At 33.4% G+C, this 22,456-nt stretch overlaps 1 protein-coding gene across 5 annotated transcripts in view; it reads left to right on the top strand.

Annotated features, from left to right (window-relative positions):
• LOC119644771 (fasciclin-2) overlaps positions 1-22,456 on the top strand; it is a 131,568-nt gene that overhangs the window by 91,291 nt on the left and 17,821 nt on the right. For all 5 annotated transcript variants that reach the window (XM_038044498.1, XM_038044497.1, XM_038044500.1 and 2 more), the window contains 4 exons: positions 6,660-6,823; positions 17,674-17,798; positions 17,876-19,366; positions 19,495-19,678. In XM_038044498.1, the coding sequence (XP_037900426.1) occupies positions 6,660-6,823; positions 17,674-17,798; positions 17,876-19,366; positions 19,495-19,678 (1,964 nt within the window). The remainder of the gene's footprint in view (positions 1-6,659; positions 6,824-17,673; positions 17,799-17,875; positions 19,367-19,494; positions 19,679-22,456) is intronic.

Below are 22,456 nucleotides of genomic sequence, written 5' to 3'. Positions count from 1 at the left end.
TTGTGATAGTGATTCGCCTTACATTGAATATACCGTTCATGTATGCTTTTAATTAATTACGCAATGTTTTGTTCCTTATTTATCTCTTCATTATTATTATTCTACTTAAGCATATGTAAAAGTATCGCAATTCATCGAATGATTATGATAAGCTTGCCAAAGCATAGTCAAAATTATACATATATATATTGTGTATATTGTATATAAATTTGCGTCGATAAACAAAGACGATCGGACTAATTTGACTAAAATCAATAGGAATTGAATTAATTATTATCATCATGCTAGCACACATGCAGTTATACAGTACACGACATATTACATACTTGTAACCTCTATCCCTGTTTAAGCTTATTGAGGAAGCAAACAGAGAAAGCAAAAAAATGACATTAATTATCACAGATAATGAATGAAACTATGATATTACAAATAGAGTTAATTATTATTGACAAACTTATTAATTTGATAGATTAATTTAAGTTAATGAAAAAATGTTTACTTCGCTTTCATAATTATTAATTTATGAATTATAAATTATAATGAAAACAATTTCTTTTTCATTAATTCTGCACAACATTTCTCTTTTAAATCATCATATCTAATCAGTTGTGAATTACATTTTATTTCTTGAAAGTAACATAGAATTATTCTATAGAATTTTTACAAAATATTTCTGGCATGAAAATTGCGCATAATGATTAAATGAAGCAGAAAATTATATAACAACTATGATGTAATATTTTAATAACGCAAGAAGACTATTTTAGTTTTAAATGACGATTGAAAGCAAAAACAAGTAAGAAAATTATATTCAATCGTGACTGAATCTTTTATACCGATCATCGTTATCCTAAAGAGGATTAAAAAAGAGAAAAAGAACTAAATTAACTCTAATGTATTCAATATTATTGGGGGCGCAAAGCGGATTTTTTGCTATTTTCAGCATAAAAGTGTAGAAATTTATTTAGTGTACAACAAGCAAACAACGCGAAAAGCAAAAGTGTTGATTACTTTTGCTGGATATGAGTGTGCAGATTGTATGCGTATCCTTTTCCACTTGCCCACTTTTGCGAACGAGACAATGTTCACTGCAACTATAGTTATACAAACGGACAGATGGACAGACGAACAAACAGACATGCTTAGGAGCACTTAGAATTTGAAAGTAGCGAAGAATTTAAATACTTTTTGGTATATTAAGAAATTTGAAATAAAAATTAAATCTTCAGAGACTATAACTTGTGTAGGCGCGATCAGTTTTTCGTACAACATCGCCCATAGAATGTACGTTCATATTTTTGTAGATTTATCTGCTATTGTTTTTTATGTAATGATCCCAAGACCGATTTTTTATTTGTTTTGAAAAACCGAGGCAATCTCACTTTAAGTAATACGGCCAGCGTGTGCTTTATGCATTTTCCATACCGATGTTTATGCCAAAATTGAAGTCGATAGCTTCGTTCTACAGCCAGTAGAATGTTTACAACGGATATAACGCAGGGGAATTGACGGACAACCGGACAGACGAACATGTTTAAATCGATTGAGAATTTAATGCTGATCAAGAATATATTATATATACTTCGTGGGGCCTCTAAAGCTTTTGTCACCACATATATCCTTTGGTGATGAGTACAAAAAAATATATATACATATACGTATATATATATATGCACTCTTTTGACCTTCAAGCTGACAAAATATACCCATACAGGATTAGTTACCCATTAAAATGGTTTTTGTATTGATTAAGTGCGTTTTTAAAACGTTAGCCTTTAAGTCATTTTAAGCATTAACAATTTAAAGCATACTTTCAGGTGTAATGCATCTAATGCAAAATTTAAAACACTGTGTTCACTTACTCCATATGGCTTTTTCTCATTTTCATTATCTTCTCAAATCTTTTCAATTCAGGAACCTACCTACTTAGAAAGTCCGGGAAATTAATAAAGTTTCTTACTTTCCTTAACAAGACAGGAGAAAAAAGGAAAAGCATTGTTTTCCAAAAACTTTCCATTTTCAGATTGATGCGTCCAAAACATGTCCGCAAAGTTGTTTAGTCTAGTCATTTTTGTAGAGCAATTACGCTCTCTCTCTCTCTCTCTCTCTCGCTCTCTTCTCTAACCTACATAATAATTTTAGCAAAAAAAAAAAAAAAAAAAGCAAAAAAGCAAAAAAAAAAGACTTGACAACCAATTTAATCTACTGCAGCAACATGAAGCAAAAAAACCTTTATGTAACTTTTAAAGCAAACATTTGCTAAATCTACCGAAAGGATACTTCAACCAAGAACAAGTTAACATAAAAAAAAAAAGAAATGCTTCTCTTTACTGATGTTTTTGGCATCAAATATGACACAATTTCTCTTTTTGCCTTTTCCCTTCGCAGCAAGCTCTTTACAAAACTGATTTTGCGGCAAATGGCGAAAAAAGCAAGCGTGTTGTCCTATGTTTATCAGCTAAAAATAAAAAAAAAATTATCAGCGGTATACAAAAACAACAAATTGACGCTCAACTAACGGTAGAACGTAACCTAAGTAAATACGTCGAAAACAAAAAAAAAAAAACAAAGTAAATTTAAAACGTAGTTTTTTTTCGCCCGCCGACTATACAGAACACAAAACCAATGACCACGTAAATCTGTTATATGAGCTCCCCTTTGCATATACATATATATATATATATATATATATATATATAGCATTTTAGATCAGATAACCAAACATGCCGGTTTTATAACATATGCCAGAAATTTAGGTTTGCATTTGCATAGATTTGTTTTATAAGGTTCTAAAAAAAGTTAGATTTTAAATAAAATATAATTTACAATTTTTATTTAACGCCGCCCCAAAAAAAAAAATAAAACAAAAAATAAGTAACAAAAACATCCTAAAAAACATTTTGCTGAAACCATAGATTATTTTGCTTTTTATTTTTTTGCATTTCATTGTCATATCCGCCAACAAAGATATATTCATTTTGTCACTGAATACGTACATAGTTACTTCCGCAAATATAGAAAGGTGATTTGGGATTTGTAAATGAATCTTCTTCTTCTTGTTCTTGTTCATCTTCTTCTTTTACCTCTTCTTCTTTATAAATCACTATTATCTCCAGAGCAATTTAAAAGGGACAAAAAGCAAAACTTAAAATCGCGTTAAATGAACGAAGGGCGTAACTAATTATGATATTCTAAAATATCCATTTCTTAAATTCACTACACACACGAGTTTTTAATATATTTTTTATTTCATTTGTTTTCAAAAATGCTCAGCGAAAGTACGCATCGAATAATTCGTTGAAAACCGAGTTTGTTTTTCTTCATTTTTGCCTTCTATTTCCCTATTTAGTATACTTATAATCCTTGTTAAGTATAACAATGTTAAAGTTATGCTTTGAAATTTGACAAAAACTTTTATGTTTTATTGAAGGAAAAAACGTACAAGAAATACTAAATTGTCACAAGTAAATAATACTGGGGATTATATATCATGCTTACTTTGTTTTTGAAAATTTGAAAGACCCAAAAAATATGCATTAAATGTTATTTAAAAACAAATGCCATAAAATATACAAGAAATTGTTGGGTTTTTATTTTAAATAAATAGACAAAAGATGCATTTAGCAAAACTGATTGCATCAGAGACAACAGAGGAATGTTTGCATTTAAATAAAGGCAGACAACTAAGATGCTGTCTAGGCCTTGAGCCTACATATATATTTTAAGAAAAAATAAGAACAATAAAATAGGAGAAAACCAAATAAAACAAGTAAGAAAATTATACTTAGTTGTGACTGAATTTTGAATACCCGCCACTTTTACTTTCAAAAAGAAAAAAGACACATAAAACAAACAAACTTCGACAACATTGTCCATCCCGATAGAATATATGCGAAAATTATTCATATCAATGCTATTTTTCCTCGTCAAGAGTTTTCGATTACAGTGATGTCATTGACGCTGCCTTTGTTATTCTCAAGGCAAGGAAAAAATCCAAACTCTGTATGTGTTCTTTTTTTTTTTTTTTCTTTACGACCAATCTCCTATATGTGTAAGATGTGTAGCGATTGGCCACAACCTAGGGAGTATATGCTGCATCAGCAAGTGTTGCATCTTTATCCACTCACCAAGCACTCACTACAGCTACGTGACCACACTATTTTAATCGTAATTAAAGTATGCCCGACAGCACTGGGTCATTGACCTCATGTCGACTTGATAGTCGCGCTTCTTAACAACTTGGCTATTCGATAGTCGTCACTATTGACAAATTCTTTTTGATGAGCGGAATTACCAACGAAAAGGCAAAAAAATATTACAAAAGTCTTCATTCAAATGCAGTCCTATTTCACCAAAAAAAAATCGCAATAATTTATATGCAATCAAAGAAGAAAAAATCCAATTTTCGTTTCTTTTTGCTTTTAAAGACAGAGATGCTCTCACTTTATATTATATTACACTCATGTCCTTTGGCCTATTTAGCCCATTTTCAGCATTACATTGCATAGAAGAACTCTCAGAGTTTTCCCCATATTTGATGTAAATATCTTCCCGACAAAAAACAGTTTATCGCCAAAAGACAGATAGATGAACAAATAATGCAATCGATTCAGAATTTGACAGTAATCAAGAATGTACTTACATGCGCTGCATAGGATCCTATGGCCTAGTTTGTAGATGTTGCAAACTTTTCAAAAAAATGAACTCATCCCCCAATTTCTCGGTATTTGGTATAAAAGTAAATAGGACTAAAATGAAACAAAATAATTGAAATAGACATATGTAGGCATTCAATTTGTTTAAAGCATCTCAACTAAAAGTATGCTAGCAATTGTTTACAATTTTGAGATAAGCAAGAAAATTCTATCATGCGATATAAAATATTTTCAAATAAAGACATTTTCAAGTGGACTAGCAGACTATACGGCCATTTTGGAATGGGATAAATCAAACGAATGAGGAATAAATATTTGTGTTCGTATGGGAAAATAAAATTTGCAGTAGACAGCATTTACCACATGGATACCACATCATTTAACTTTTCAACTGGTTAAAGTCTATTAGCTAAAAGCTGAGACAGACAATACACACAAATTTCCATAATGTTAACATGTCATGGTATTTCTATTTTTTATGTTATGGTCCCGAATAACAGCGTTTAAATCCTGTGTAAATCTTAATTTGCGTATGTAGTGCCTTGCATTTCCACCTTTAAAAATATACAAATGCGCAAAAATTGAACGATATACCACAGATTTCCGATAAAGGTAAGCGAAGCAGATCGTATGTCCAGTGGAAGATTGACATTATTGAAAACGAAGTGAACCAGATAAGGTTTAGTTATAATCAAAATGTTTAGGTTTGCAAAAAAATATAACACAAATATTAGAATTTTTAGTAGTTGAGCAAAATGAAGAAGATGGCAACCAAAGCGATATTATGTTTTTCCCAATTCACTTTCTAGACGGGGCAACGGGCAACGGGCAACGGGCAACTAACTTTCGATGCTAGCAAAAGCTTTGAAACTTTGATCGACCTATGTTTTTTTGAAGAATTTCAATAATTATCCCAAGTTTCTGGCTACGATAGTGTAAAACACACGCTTCGGGTGTCAAGGATGACAACAACAAAATTTTCTTTTTTATGCATGCGATAAAATTATGTCTGATTTAATAAGAATTGTGAAACAAAGTTCTTCCATACTGCATACATGGGTGTAACTTTAATTGTTACGCTTATTGTTCTATTCTTTTTTTTTTATCTTGGTAATAGTCTTCCAATGGCTTATAATAGGCGGACAGAAACATAATATTTTTTTCTACTTATATCGAAAATTATTTATGACTCGAGCTATATGCATCCTTGAGATCTTTGCAATGTGTTTTTGAAAGTAAAAAAAAAAAGGGACTGTCAGGTTACGTTACAAAAAGTTAAAGAGCAAGCGAATTAAGATTATAACGAAAAACTAAAGAAAAAATTTGAAATTAATATAAAATTTTGCGGGAAAACAAGCAAATGAGTAAAAAGCGCAAACACTGTTTTTAACCTTGAAAACTTGCTTCTTCATCTTCAAAAAGTGTGTAACGTTATTTGAAAAACTAACTCAATTATAAAAGCATGCTTTCGCCATTCATCGCTGCAGTCCACAATACAAAAAAATAAATTCCACTTAATTAATAAAGCTCAGGAAAAAAATTGTTCATCATATTTTTCAGGGAAATAAGTTCACCTGGAACCATATAACTACATATAATAAAAAAAAAAAAAAATAATAATAAGATTAGAATCAAACATAAATACATAAATAATTTTAGAATTAGCTGTAGATGAAGAGAAAATAACCTTAACTAACCACTATAGAGAAACCCTAAAAAAATGAAAAAAACCAAAAAAAGCAAAAAAAAAAGGCTATACACAGAAAAAAAAATCATATAAAGAACTATACCAAAAACCAAGCAAACATCACTAACTCAACTATCACCTCTACTATACTATATTACTACTACTGCAACCAACTACTAACGAACTACCAGAAAAACGCAAAAGTCTTGAACAAATACTAATTAAAATTTATATTGTACTTTTTTTCTCCTTTTCTCTTCTTACGTAATAAATTTTTTACATCACAAAAACCGAAATAAAAAATTAAACAAATATAGAACTGGTCGCAATCAACCGCCCATGTATACGGAAACGTTGCCTGGCGAAAGTCTAGCGCTTATGATTACAGCTCTCAGCGTAGAGATGGAAGGCAGATATTATTGCACCGCCTCCTATGCGAACACCGAGCTACTCGAAACCAGTGTTATGATTGAAAGTTATGGTAAGTATATGAGCGAGGTTCTTAAATAAATATTATGCATGCATTAGACTTCTAGATCCTCGGTCTCACATTTCGTTCTACTCGTTTAAGATCAAATTTACTAAACGAATGCCTTCCAGTCTTTTATATTATATGGACTTACGATGGCATGATTAATTGCTGCTTTTGTTTTGTTAAAATTTTGCAACGAAAAAGTTTAAAGAAACAAAAAACTTTTCTTATTTTTCTTAGTTTTTTTTTATTTTTAGTTTTTTAAATTTTTTTTTAAATGATATCTCATTTCTTTTCAACATAACATAACGTTACAAAACATAACATACTTTTGGGTGTTTTATAGCTATTTCACTATTCATAACCAAAATGAATTAATGTACAGAAGAATATGTGCGAACGTATATGCATGTGTTTGTGTATTATTTTCATGTTAATGCCAAAGTTTTGCTTAAGTTGCATATAAGTTTGTGTGTGTGTGTGTGTGTGTGTGTGTGTGTACATGTGTGCATGTTTGTTTGTAAAATTTTGATTATTCTGAATTTCTGTACATCATATACATATACATGTATGTACGGGGCGTAAGTGCGAACTGGTGTGCAGTTTGCTTTCACGGAAGTGTAAAAGTAGGTTACAAATTTACTGCTGCATACTTACAGGCTGCTTTCTTCTAAAATGAATTTCCTTTAATTTTCTGTTTTTTTTTTTTTTTTCAAATAGAAATAAATGAATAATAATTTCAAACGTTAATATTTGCTACAGAAAATTTTTAATAAATTTACTAAAACGTACACACAAACGCATATAAACACTGAAATTCACGACAAATAATACTAAACCGAATAGAAACGATTAAGGTTTCTTAACTAGATTTAACTAACGAATATATAAAGATATTACTTATAACTAGCTAGTGCAGTGTGCAAGTAAGCAATGAAAACTGCGCTTTTTTGATATGATTTTTAAATAGTGCCAACTTAGAAAGGAAATATCTCAATATTTCATGGTAAACCGAACAAATAGTTTATAAGATACAATTGTTTTAATTACGCTACGCAAAAAACATTCAGAGACAATAACAAAAATGACGTCACTAAAACAAGTACAATTTGTTAACTAACGATCGGAATGTTATCTGACAAGCCATCTGAGTAAAGCTAAAAAAATTATTTCTATCTGGAATATCGTTTCAAAAGAGCCTTTTCTCAATCTCCATGGGCCAGAGAGACAGAGCTGGACTGGCATTTTAACTTATCTAAATAACTCCTATTTTATTAAATACCGAAAATAAAAGACGCAAAAAAAAAACACTTAGATCATCTAATAACTGGATGAAGAAGACTTTTTACATCAAAACTTGACCCTGAGTGTTATTATATTTTATATCGATCCCAGATTACTAAACAATAGAAGGTTTCTCTAACCGTGCAAATATATTTGCTGATTTGTGACGATTCCTAGATGTATGGATTGAACGAGCAGGAAGAAGATTTCTTAAGATTAATTCAGTCTTGAAAGGATTGTGAATAAGCATTTATCTTGAAATGTTAGATTCACTTAATAAAATGAAATTCAACGCAATTTCCATGAGCAACTCTTTCTCTCTTTTGACTTACAAGATTGGAAAGGATTTGAAATATTACAGTCGGGCAAGACCGACTGGCATAGTTCATTACCTATTTTCCTCCTAAAGTAATTAAAATTGTATCTTGGTTCCATGTAAAGGCTTGCAGTACACAAGAGCCCCTACAGGCGGGGATATTTCAAACATGAAGCAATATAGTCCAAATTTAATAAAGTTAATTTTCTTATCTTTGGCGCCTTGACAAACGCTTAACTCTCATAAGCATTCTTATATGAGAAAAAGTCCGAAACATAGGCTTAAGTGATCTAAGATCTTAAGTGATCTATTGCATAGTATATGATTAATCCGAAAGTAGTTGCCATATGTAATTTTTTTCTCCCTTCTCCCCAACGAAATATTACAAATCGCAAATACCTTTTCGTATAGAGCGTTGTAGGAGACACGATAGTAAAAATCATCTTCAATAGCGTTCGGCCTTGCACCGCATTTGCTCATTTCAAAAAATTGCCACTATTGTGTTTATAGCAAGCAGTCCCACTTCAGATTTAGCAGATGTCTTCGGTTGAGAAACCTTGATGAATTTTCTCCTTTTTGTGTAAAATAATTTAGTTGCTTGCTAGCGTGTATGATGAATATATGCTACTCAGACTTAGTCTATCAAGAGTTACTTGACCGGCTCCAAGGGCAACTTCAACTTTTTCTCGATTACATAAATTTATAAATAATTTACATTATAAAGGGATGTGTGCCAGGCTAATACCATAAAAGAGCAAAAAAAAAAAAAAAAAAAAAAAAAAAGAAAATAAATAAATTCTTTTACACAAGCTTACTTTTTCAATTTATTGCTTTACTGAATTATTATTTTTATTTAAAATGAAAAGAAAACACAATTTCAAAATAAATCATTTCACTAACAACTACAGCAACAGCAACAGCAACAAGAACAAGAACAACGGCAACAAGAAAACTATTTCCGTATTTCAGAGAATTTCTTGCTTTATCAGTACAAATGAAAGCTTTACCAAGTAGAAAAAAAAAAAAAAAAAAAAAAAAACATAGTATTAAGTAAGAAAGAATAATTCGCTTTGAGACGAATCTTCGTTACCCATCATTCTAAGCAAGCGCTTGTCCATAGTATGAACAATCAATGATTTCCTTTAATAAGATAAGATAAATTCTCGTTTCTATATCCGTAAGAAAATTCAATTCAATGTCGTCATCTGATGACATTCTCAATGAAAACAATTTCAATTTCTCAAGAATTTCTTCTTCTTTCTCGTATTATTTTAATATTTTCGGTTTTTAACGAGAAAATTTTTCATTTCGTTTTCTTCTTTAGCTTGCGAAGAAATTTTTACTTGGCACACAAAAAATATATCAATTTTTTGTCAAATTTTTTGCGTACATCAGCAATAGGAGGACCGGCACATCGACATCGATCGTTATACATATCCAAGGTCCCGAAAATATTCACGCATGCATTTATGCATATGTTACATACGAAATGATAAAAATGTCGTATTTCCATTCTTTGTGTGGTGTGTATGTAACCGAGAAGCAAAAGCAAGAAAATAAGTGCAGAACGATCGGAAAACGGAAATACTTTAACAATATGTTTTACACGACTTAAATACATGCACAAACTCTCATAACCGAACCATCCTACTTCCACGTGCACATTTGTGTACACATTCAATTGGACAACAAGCTAAAGAGCTATGTTGAGCGGTCATAAATTCTATGCAAGGAACAGAAAAATATGATTATTTACAATAAATGCACATGAAAGATGTATAGAGAAAAGAATTCAATATATATATATTCAATATATATATATATATATATATATATTTATGTAGCTATATATAGATATATATCGATAGTCGATAAGAAGTTTTCATTGGACAAAAACAAAAACAAAGGGGTTTCAATAAATTATACAATTTATAAAATGAATGCATACATAATATACACACTCATATATATATATATAAATACGCATACCTATGCAAATAAATTCGTGCAAATACCATTGAAATGTCTTCTTGTTCAAGTAGAAAATCGTATTAGTCAAAAATCGGATTATTAATGTAATCAATAAATGGAAAAGAACACTTGAAAGCATTAATACTTAACAACAAAGCAATAAAATCAACAACAGTGAGGGCGGAATTGATACGGACTCACTCTATGGCAATACAATCGATGCCTAGTCATTGTGATGCATTGCTTGTTGCATTAACGCCCGAAGTATGGAAATATATTCATCGCTACGTTCCCTTTGTAACGCAAACACCATTACAATCATTCAAGTTTCAATAAAATGAACGCAAATTCATTTCATAGATGAAAATGTTATTAGTCTTGTGCTCGACGTGCTCGAAAACTAAAAGTTAAAATAGACATTTCAATGATGATTTTCTCAAGAATTGCAGTTTTTTACTGATATTCTTAAAAATAACGAAAAAAAAATTAATTGATTTTCATCCCTTTAACTGAGTAGATGAGTGTCCGATATTCGTTCTAAGATCTCCTCAGATTGCGTGCTTCTTTTAGGCTTTAATATTTTTTCCTTTTTTTTTTTTCTTCGAAATGAAATTTTTGCAATCGATTACCCCATCGGGTTATTTAGAAAAAAGCAACAAAAAAAAAAATTGAATTTTTTTTTTAAATTTCAAAATTAAAAAAAAAAAAAAAAATGCGATTAACAAACGCTTATACTTCTCTAGTATGAAAGGAAGTAAGAGCATTGCATTCACTTGCGAAATCATTTTGAAAACGGTTTAGAAGTGATTTACGTTATTTTTATTTTATACCTACACATCATCGAAGACCGAAGGGTGTTATATTCATTGCTTGCCACGATCTAAAGTAGACGTCAGAAAATTCGAATCGATTCTGAATCGATTTAAGCATGCCTGTTTGTCCGTTTGTCAATGCCTTTTGTAAACATTCTCCTGGCCACAAATATGAAGCTGGCGACTTTAAATTTGGCAGAAACATTGCGGTGTTCTTGCATGCAGGCTGCTATTGAAAATGGATCAAATCGATCGGATGCCACGCGTACAGCCAACCACGTAAGCTGACGACACCTCGGTTTTTAAAAAGGAATAGAAAATTGGCCTTTTGCCCATTAGTCACAAGCCACAGCAGACCGCGCCCACCCACTATTATGGTAAATCAAAATTTTATCTTTTTTCCCAATACCTTTATAAAGCGCAGAAGCAAGCTTTTTCTTTTTTTTAATTATCTATGCATTGGATTTTTAACTTGCCAATGTTAGTCGTCAGATGAAAATGAGGCGTCAAGAAATATTAGTAAATTAATTGAGGAACAAGTCCAATTATTCAAGTATACCGGCATGTATGGCGCTGTGTATGAAAAGTTGAGTTTACACCGCACATGTCAGAGAAATAATCTAAAATTAGTCTCTAAGATCAATGAAAGCTTTTATACTTTATAGATCTTATATAAGAGGTGGTTATAACAATGTTATGTGACCAGAAGTTTATATGCAAAACAGTTTTCCAATCTCGATCTGTTGTTTAAGCAGGCGACGCTAATAAAATGGTTTCTCATTCGAAGCCACAGCTGAATGCAAGAGTTTGTAATATCGGCGGCTTGGGCCATTTCTCACTTATCAACATTTAAAGAAAAACTTGGTTACATAATCATTGAAGTCGATCAACAGTTATGTACTGTTTGTCTATTCATCTATTTCTCTCTCCATTATTATTATTATTATTATTGTTGCTGTTATCGTAAATATCCCCTTTATACGATTATAGACTGCATTGTAAATTATCCGTCATTTAAACACTATTAAGCACATTACTTTTAATCCTTATTAATTATCAATTAACGATAATTTGTTTTTTACTATTCATTGCATATTTTTCCAATATGATGTACATATGTATTCTATGTAAACAATTTGTACAGATAGATTCCCTCAAACCCTTATTTGTTTGTATTGCGAGAAGGGATGCAAATTTTTGCACCCTACAACGCTTCAGTAAGAGTATATGTAGTTGGTGCGGATATGTACAACGCTTAGGAGATCTTGCGAAAAGTCGGCCTTATCCCGATGTAACCATGTCTGTCTATCTGTCCGACTATGCGTCGATGCTTTCTTGTATTCTACGAAAATATTGCATTTTTGCGACATTTCGATGAAGTTTAGTGCACTAATGTGATGAATACTCTTGCTTGCTGATCTAAATCGCATCGTCCCCACGACCACTTCCCCTATGAAATGCTTATGCGAAAAGGTTTTTCCACTAAAGAAAATGAAAAAAAAAAAGAAGAAATATCGTAATCAGACATATTAGATGAATTTCGAACTGTCTCCCGCATGAACATCCTTCATTCAGCAGTAAGCCTTTATATGTGACAACTAAATATAAACATAAATAAATATTTTATGAGCACTAGTATTAAACCAAATAGTTTAGGGTATTTAATAGTCGATCCTGCTCGCGTATAGCGTTTTAAATTTAGTTCATTCTGTTGTGGGTTATCTTGTATGCAATGCGAATTTAATGATCGTGCCGCGCGATGCGTCAAAATGCAAAAGCTTAGCATTTGCGCACCTTTTCCCCCAGAAGAGAACGCCACGTCTCATCGAGCAATAACAATCATTTCAATTTATGGGGTAGGTAAGACATGATAAACGTCCGATGTACGTCCTAAGGCTTAACTATGTTAAGCGGCAAGCAGGCAGTAAGGATCTCATTCCAGAAAAGACGAAACTCTTGTTGACTTAACTTTTTTATGTTTGTTTTTTTTTTTTGTTCTTTAGTCTTTGCATTCGCCAAAAACTTTTAATACTTTTAAGTGGTTTCGGATTTATATGAGAAATTTTTTTTCTTAAAAAAAAATTGAAGTTTAAAACAATATAAAAAGCACCGGCTGTGTGCAAATAAGCATTACTTGAGTTAATATTTTAGAATAATTTTTGTCAAAAAGAAATCAATTATGATTTGTTCAAAAAAAGTGTGGATAACTTTGTTATAAAAATGAAAGCTAAGAAAGAAGCTACGCTCGCATTAGCACGAACTTCGAACAACCATCATAGCTCTGCAATAAATACGCAAAGGTCGCTTAATTACGCGTATGCTAGCATAAGATTCGTCACAATCTTGTCTTTGTGTTTATATAAAGCGAGTTTGCGGTCGTACGTCGTTACATGATTTCCAAGTTATTATACAGACATGTATACGAAATGTTTCGGTCCTTTTACAAACTTTTCATATTTGACAATGTGGTTCGGTTTATTTTCAAGCCCGATCGAAGAAGCCGGATTGCGTATCAACGGTACATTTTTCATCTTCAAGAAGACGTTTTTTCTGCATAGTCACACAGCTCGGGAGATCCACGATAGGAGAGTGTTAGCATGACTCAATTGGTGCGGTCCTAACAAGTAGCGACAGGGCTAAGACTATGGGTGTCGACTATGTCGACATTGAAAAATTTGTGAGGACATGTGAAACATCATCGGGTCGTCGGGACTATGTGGAAAATTTGCACATAAACCGCACAAAATTTGTACGCAGCTAAACTGTTCACTTTCTTGGAGTTTCGTGATAAGACGGAAAATACAAAAGCCTTACAGGGATACTATTTTGCTTAGACGGCACATTACATTACTTGGTGGTGTCACTGCATAAGTAGTACCGTCAGCTAGTTGATAAGGATGGTCTTGCTGCCTAGGCGGCGCATCCTGTTTAGCTCGTGTGTAATCGGGCATCTTGCAATTCGTCGAAGCGTACGCTCCAGGTCTATATTAAAGTGCAGAGACATTTACTCAATAAATGGTATAATTGAAGGCGACATGCATCCAATATCTTCTTCTCTGCTTTCGCTCCTCAGACATGCACGCGTTTACCCGCAAGCTTCTGTTCGCCGAAAAACTGTATATATGTGTATGTATATATACTTATTTAATATGTTTGTCATATAGGCATACACGTTCATTACATATCGTATGACTGTGTTAGTTTGCTGCCAATTTTTTGGAATCGTTAGAGTAAAAATTGTTGATATCTTTGTTATAAAAGACAAAGTTAGAAAAGTTTTTCAATAACTTTGTACAAAACTTGCATATTCCTTTTCGTCGCCAGGACGTAAGAGAGAGAGAGAGAGAGAGAGAAAATTGAGCCGAAAAAAATGCAAGATGCTTCCTCTCTAAAGCAGCCAGATAAAAACACAGGAACAGGAACACGATGTGCATGTATATATATATATATATATATATATATTTGTTTGCTTTTGCCGGCTTAAATTGTTCTGCAACTTTGCGATGAGTTGAAATCTGCACATATTTTGTTTCCACTCTTTTAGTATTTCAGTGTTATCCTTGTTTTTCCTGTTGCTGTTGTTATTAGTGTTGGCCGTCATCGCATACAACGCAGTAAATCACATCCTGCACTGTATGCGTATAAGCATTTTAAAAAGACTTTTTTTTTCTTTATTTTCTTTTCTCTTATTTTTTTTCTTCCTTTTTGCCGATTAGTTATATATATTGTAAAAAGTTGAAAGAGAGAGAGAGAGAGAGAGAGAGAGATATATAAAGAAAGAAAGAAAGAAAGAAAGAAAGAAAGAAAGAGATAAGTTAACATATTTGCTGTGATAGGTATAGAGTGACGGGATTTTGGAATTGTATATGCAAAAAAATGACGACATTTGTAAGCAGCTTTCGCTACTACTTTTACTATTCCAAGAGACAACTTGCGGCATTATGCAGCATTAGATTAGATAGAGTTAAGTCGATCAAGAGGAAACCGACTCGCTTAGGACATAAGCGGGTTTCATGTAATACCACAAACAGGATATACTAGTGAATTCAGTTTATCCCAACTAACCAACTGAAATGGTTATCTGGCACCGAGCAATGATATCTTTTGCATTAAAAGACTTTACCCCACTTAGCGTAATAAAGCAATGTTAACTTTTACACAAGAGAGGCCATCTATGCAGTTCAGCTTGCCGCCCATAGTTCACATAGTTCACTTACAGTAAACTTACAGTAAACTTACAGATTTAAAAAAAATAAAAAAAAAAATAAAAAAATTCCATAAAAAATTTTTACTTATCAAGTTTCTCTGCAGAAATGTAGCAGCAACATAACCTATCGAGGAATGATTAATTTGTGCAAATTTTCAAGTGCATTTTCTCAAAATTATTGAACTGAGATATAATATTGTGTGCAAATGGTGTGACCAATATATGCAAATTTAATTTGCGCGAATTTATCAAATATCAGAAATATATTTTTTCTAAATTGGTAGCACTGTGACAGATATCTCAAGGTCATGTTTCGGCTGCGCTTGCTTTAGTACGTTCGCGTTAAAATCGATTAGGCGATAATATCTAGCTGTAAATCGGCCATGAAACGCATTATAACGAGAGGTGAGAATCGCGTCTATGCATACGACCCGGAAGCAACCGATCAATTGAACAAATATCATGCAAAAAATGAGCCCAAAACTGAACAAACCGCGCCAAAGTCGTTCAAATATCGAAGCGATGTTAAGGGTCTTCTTCGCGCGATTATCGCGCGCTTGTGCGCTATGAATTCCTTCCGCCGGGTCAAACGGTGGGCAAGGCATTCTATTTGTACCCACCGTATTCATCTAATTTAAACGTATGTGATCTCTGGCTATTTCCTAAAGACAAAAGGGAACAACGTTCGGACTCGATTGAAGAGATACAAACTGAATTAGTTTGCATCTCTCGCAGAAACCGTTGAAAGCGATTCCGGATACCAACTATGACAACTATTTCGAGGACTAGAAAAGACGTAGGCATGAAACATTATATTGTCATACTTTATAAAATTAGGTGGACGTGGCCAATTCGATTACCAGAATAAACATGAAAGTTTGTATCGTGTTTCTGCCGTAATTTATGAATAACAAGCTAAAACCACGGAACGCCAAATTGTTCTCAGTTTTTGTCGCATGGGCGCATGTGTAGGTGGTGCAAGCGTGTTCTTTGAAAAGTTTAAATCACTTCCAAATTCTTTTGCAAACTTAGACTCAGACTGACATATTTAGCTGGATTCCGATATTGAAACTAACCAAGAATTTATATACTTTATAGGGTTTTCGAAGTTTGCTTCTAAACGCCATAAAGGCGAAATTAAATTTCGATACACTATAAAATTGGGTAGGCGTGGTCTATTTTTTACATCGCTCGTTCACATTTTTGTAGATTTATCTGTTGCGATTTGTGAGTAATGCGCACAAAATCGAATTTTTTACTCTTTCGAAACACGGAGGTGTTTTCAGTTTACATGGTACTGTAGGCGTGGCCTTCGACTGATTTGACCCATTTTCAGTATCAACTTGCTTGTACGAACGTGCAATGTTTCTGCCAAATTTAAAGTGAATGTTTACAATAGACATTACACAGCCGGACGGACGGACATACTTAAATCGGTTCAGAATTTGAGGTGAATCAAGAATATATATTTCTCAAGCCGTATTTGAGGCTTCCCTCTAAGCGTTGCAAACATTTCGACAAACCGACGAACATAATATCTCTGATGCATCAATGACGAATATAAAAAGTTGCAAAATTTACTGCAAATATATTTTTTTACGATTTTCTTTTTTTTGGGAGTGTTCTCTAAACCACATATATTTCTTAAAACATTGTTTAGCCTTTTCGTGAATAAATCTCTCAAAATGATATCGTCACAACTGGATGATTTTTGAGAAGATATTTTTTCCGTTTTCCTTTTCTTTTCCAATTTTATTTAGAAATATTCGAAGAAATTAAGCCCAGTTAGCCTGAGTGTTTCGCAAAAGTTGAATTTACCATTGTTAGACCGTGTAGACCATGTGACTCGCATGCTCTGATTAAGCGGTACATAGCTTAAACTAAATTACATTAAATTGTAGTTTAACGAGCAACACATTCACAAGCAAGAGATTTTTTGCAATTTTCTGCTTTTATTTATGAAAATGGATAACGTGCATTGAAAATTTTGTACGCATACACATATAACTTTGCAAAGATTTTTCCCTTTTGTTGTATTTCTGATTTGCTGATTTGAACATGTTCGGTGACAAATGTCTGCGCAAGCTGAAGTGAAAAGAGATGAAAATTAAATGGATATTTCAAATTGTTAGTATATAAGCATCCAAAGTGCGGATGTGCACATCACTCAATCGCTGCATGTACACTGTACTTGAATTGTTTATGTGACTAGAATCGGACAAAACTGTAGGGGATCTGTTGAGTGAAAAACTGTCTTATGTAATTTTAGTGGCCATTACTTGGACAAATGCTCCAGAAAATCAATATCCAATACTCGGCGAAGTTTACGTGGTAAAATGTGAAGTGAAGGCAGATCCGAATCCCACCATTGATTGGCTAAGAAATGGCGATCAGGTAAAAAATTTTAAATCGCTTTGTAATTATGCACAAGCTATTATGCTATCATTGATTTATCACTTTTCCTATCTTAGATACGAACTGGCGATAAGTATGTAGTTCAAACTCATGGTTTATTGATACGTGACGTACAGGAATCGGATGATGGCATTTACACATGTCGAGCAGCAGTAATTGAAACCGGCGAACTATTAGAACGTACTATACGCGTAGAGGTCTATAGCCGTCCTGTTATTACTTATTTACCTATCACATTGGAAGCTACAGAGGGTCAACCCTTTGCTGCTAATTGCACGGCCACTGGCAAACCGAAACCAGAAATCTCTTGGATTAAAGATGCAGCCCAACAAAATGTGGCGAATGCTGACCGTTTCAACGTGAACCCCTTAACAGGACTTTTGACCATTAATGCTGTGACTCAAGACGATTACGGCACATACACATGCATAGCAAAGAATGACGCCGGCGTGGTAGATCAAAAGACAAAATTAAATGTGTTAGTTAGACCCTCCATCTATGAAATGTATAACGTGACGGGAGTGAGCCACAAGGAAATCGCTCTTACCTGTCGCGCTAAGGGACGGCCAGCTCCCGAGATAACCTTCCGACACTGGGGTACAGAGGATGAATTCGCTGCTGGAGTTCAAGTCGATGATGATCGCATTGTGCTAGAGCAGCATTTCGATGAGGACAGGGGTGAAAGCTCGGGTACTTTGCGTATATCGCGTTCTATGCGTTCAGATGATGGCTTGTACCAATGTTTGGCTCGTAATAAGGGTGACACCGATTATAAGACGGGACACATCACCATAGAATTTCCTCCAGATTTTACACATATGAAAGATCTACCTCCAATATTTAGCTGGGACGAGCGTAAAGCAAACCTAAGTTGCTTAGCTATGGGTATACCAAATGCTACTATAGAATGGCGTTGGAGTGGTAAGCCCATCAAAGAGATATTAGACAAGAATTTACAACAAGTGGGCAACGGACCGCGTAGTGATTTGATAGTACATCCTGTTGCTCGTCATTATTATTCAGTATATAAATGTGTGGCTACAAACATTCACGGCGTAGCCGAACAAGATATACAATTAAAAGAAGCTCGCGTACCCGAATTGATAGCGGCCGCTATACCTAAACAATTAACAGCGACTACTATTACTTTCGATATAAGAGGTCCTCCCGCTGAGCTTGGATTGCCCATTACGGCCTTCGCTGTACAATACAAGGAAGCACTTAATCCCGACTGGTCGACAGCTCTAAATCGTACCTGGTCTCCCGAGTCGCCATATATTGTAGAAAGCCTGAAGCCACAAACCTCGTACAACTTTCGATTTGCAGCACGCAACGCTGTTGGTTTAGGTAGCTGGGGCGTTAATCTTCAACAATCCACTCCTCGACGTTCCGCGCCAGAGGAGCCTAAGCCCTTACACTCACCTGTGCAAAATGATCAAGAGGAACCCGTTGTCGTCTCGCCCTATTCCGATCATTTCGAATTAAGATGGAGTGTCCCAGCCGATAACGGTGAACCAATTGATTTCTATCAAGTGAAATATTGCCCGGTAAGTTCCATATCAAACTCAAAGTTTCTTCTATCAACAAATCAAATTTTTATATATAAACTGAAAGTAAAAATTTTCGCCTTAACAATTTTCTTTTTGTTTTTTTCTTCTATGCAAATAATGAAAAGGGTGTCAAAATGGCTGGTACTTGGCATGAATTAGAAAATCAATGTGTCTCGGTCGATGTGGTTGAGAGCACCGCCTACGAAATGTCACATCTTAGCGGCAACACGTACTATCGCATTGAATTGAGGGCACACAATGTCATTGGATTCTCGTCGCCTGCGTCCATAATTATGAAAACAACACGAGGTGAGTCCGATTCTGCTAATAATAATCTTGGAACCCTATTGTATACGGCCGGCCTCAATTCGGCCGCCGCCTCATCAACAATACATTCAACACACACAAACTATATAACACTACTCATCACCACTATCACCTCCACCACCATCATAGCCGCTATCACCACAAAAACCACAACAACTGTCATGGCTATAGCAACAACAGCGTGCCTAACATTATTAAGTCTTTTAGCCACAATGATAGCTTAAAGAAGTTACAAAGTTTAAAAAAAAAAAAAAAAAAAAAAAAAAAATTGAAAAATACAAAAAAAAAAAGAATAGTGAACGTGAACCAATTGATCAAAAACAAAAAAGAGAGCAAAAAATCGGAAATATTTGCTAAGCTTTTCTTTCTAAAATTTCAAAAATAGTTTACATTGGGCTACAAAATTTTTTACAGTGTATTTTGTTTAGCATTTCTTTTTATTTCTCTTGTATTGTTTTCATCATTCCGTTTCTATTCTTTTCGATCTCTCTTTGCTGTTTTTTGTTTTTTTTGTTTTTTGTTGTATATTTTCTCTCTTTCTCTGTCTGTCTCTCTTTCTCACCTTCCCTTTCGCTTTTACTGCATGTTTAGTTTTTGTGCAATTTTTCTCTCTATGTAGACGAATTATTTTAGTAAAATAAAAAAAAATAAAAAAATGAAAATATTCCATTTTTAAATTATATTTAAAAAATTCTTTTCAAGCACGAACGAAACAAAGAAAAAAAATGCCCTCATTATTTTTCACAATTCAAAAGTAAAAAACAAATTCACATTATTTGCAATAAAATTAAAATGCATTATTTTTCTTGATTTTTTTTCCTCATTTTTAAGCTACGCTTATATACTGCGTTAATATTATTGATTTGTTTCTATAATTTTTCTTAAATAATTTATTTAGAAGAAATTCGTAAATATTTGATAAAACATTTTTAAGCCTCATTATGAATTCCAATAAGAATATTTGCGCACGAAAGACTCTTTGCTGGTATGAAATATTTTGGATGACCCAATCCCCCCACGCCCCCGCTCCCGTCTTACCTGATTTGCCTTTCTCGATACCATTCCTTTTCTTTACATTTCCGATTATTTAAGACTTGGCTTTCTTACGTAAGCACGACATTTGACTCTGTAATTGAAGGGATTATAAGGCTTTCAAATTTCGTTTACCCCCTTTCCCCTTTCTTTTACACCGTCCATCTTTAAGATCTTGCATTTACTGGTCTTATCGTAAGCTACGACAATGTCTTCTTTTTCATTATTTACTTAATGTCAGAAATCATTCACAATTACAAAGAAAGAGGTGAAGAAATCTCTTCACTCCTGAGCCGAATAGATTGATATGATAATTTCGTCAGGACAAGCAAAAATTAGAAGCAAAAGTTGATATTTCTAAATTAAGCCTCTCGCAAATACAAATCAAACCCAAGTCACCAAATTCCACTAATACAGCAGAGATTTGTAGCCATACACTGTGTGAACAAAATTATCCAGACGTTAAAAGTCACAAGTTTGCCACAAAAATGTGTTTCTTGTGCTTTTCGTAACTTGACAACCTTGCTTTAGCATATAACATAGCAGGCATTAGGGAGTTACTCCGAGAAATCCAAATTTAGATCACAAAATCACCAAAATCTGAGGAAAAAAAAACACTGTCAGTCAAAGAATCTTATGACCATTGTGTTGCATTGCTTTGCGGAATTAAAAAAGTATTTTGATGAAAATATAATAAAAACCAAAGCCATATGTAAGATCGCATCTCATCACTTCACGTTTTCAAAAATTTCCGATATTTCCATCATCTGTCAAAACATTTAATATCCGATAATTTCACTTAGTAATGAAACCGTGGCCTGACTGAATCTATATTAGAAACGATTTCAGGATGACAGTCTTCGTTTTACGTTGAGTAAGTTAAGTGTTTGCCTTCCTCTTCTTGATTCAATGTCGTCTTACAACCAGGCAGACTTCAAATCTTTATGCATAATATGTGCAGAACTAGTTATCAGCTCAATCGCCAGGTTCGACTTATCGTCAACGTTTATCCTCTTTTTCACTTCTTTTTCACTTCTTTTTCTCTCTCTGTCTTTCTCTTTCTCTCTCTCTCCTTCTCTCTCTCTCTCTCTCTCTCTCTCTCTCCTTTCCTTACTAACTTAACCACTTTCCACTGTAGCTTCTATCGCCTCGGGAATTTGACGATATGTTTCAAAACTTCTCCGTAAACCACAACGAGCGATGGGCAATGTAACGACCACAAAATAATATTTTCGTAGGGAGAGAGAGAGAGAGAGAGAGAGAGAGAGAGAGATAAAGAGAGAGAGAGAGAGAGAGAGAGATAGAGCAAGAATTCAAATTTTATTAAAGCAAATTCATAATTATTGAGGCACTACTGAAGCGTATACTGAAGCGAGCAAACGTGTATTGTCCGCCCTTACATAGTGGGAGTCTTTGCATTTCAATATTTTTAAATATAAATATGGATTTTAGCAAGAACGACTTGAGGTATAAACAAAATACACTGAAAGAAATTTGTTGCTTTTTTTTTATTTAATTTGAGAAAATTTAGAAATCATTTTTAATTTCTTCATTTTTTTTTTTTTTTTTTTTTGTAAATTTTAAATACTGATACGAACATTTTTAATATGAAATCATATGAAACCAGCATACATAAACATACGCATAACTTTTGCGTTTAATGGCATAATTAAATATTCATATGATAATCGAGGCATTACAGCAATCATCACAAAAGCAAACATAAAA

Source organism: Glossina fuscipes, unplaced genomic scaffold, assembly GCF_014805625.2.
Source record: "Glossina fuscipes isolate IAEA_lab_2018 unplaced genomic scaffold, Yale_Gfus_2 0, whole genome shotgun sequence".
Classification (NCBI taxonomy): domain Eukaryota; kingdom Metazoa; phylum Arthropoda; class Insecta; order Diptera; family Glossinidae; genus Glossina; species Glossina fuscipes.
The sequence above is the reverse complement of the archived record's forward strand: the minus strand, read 5'-3'. Positions and strand labels throughout refer to the sequence as shown.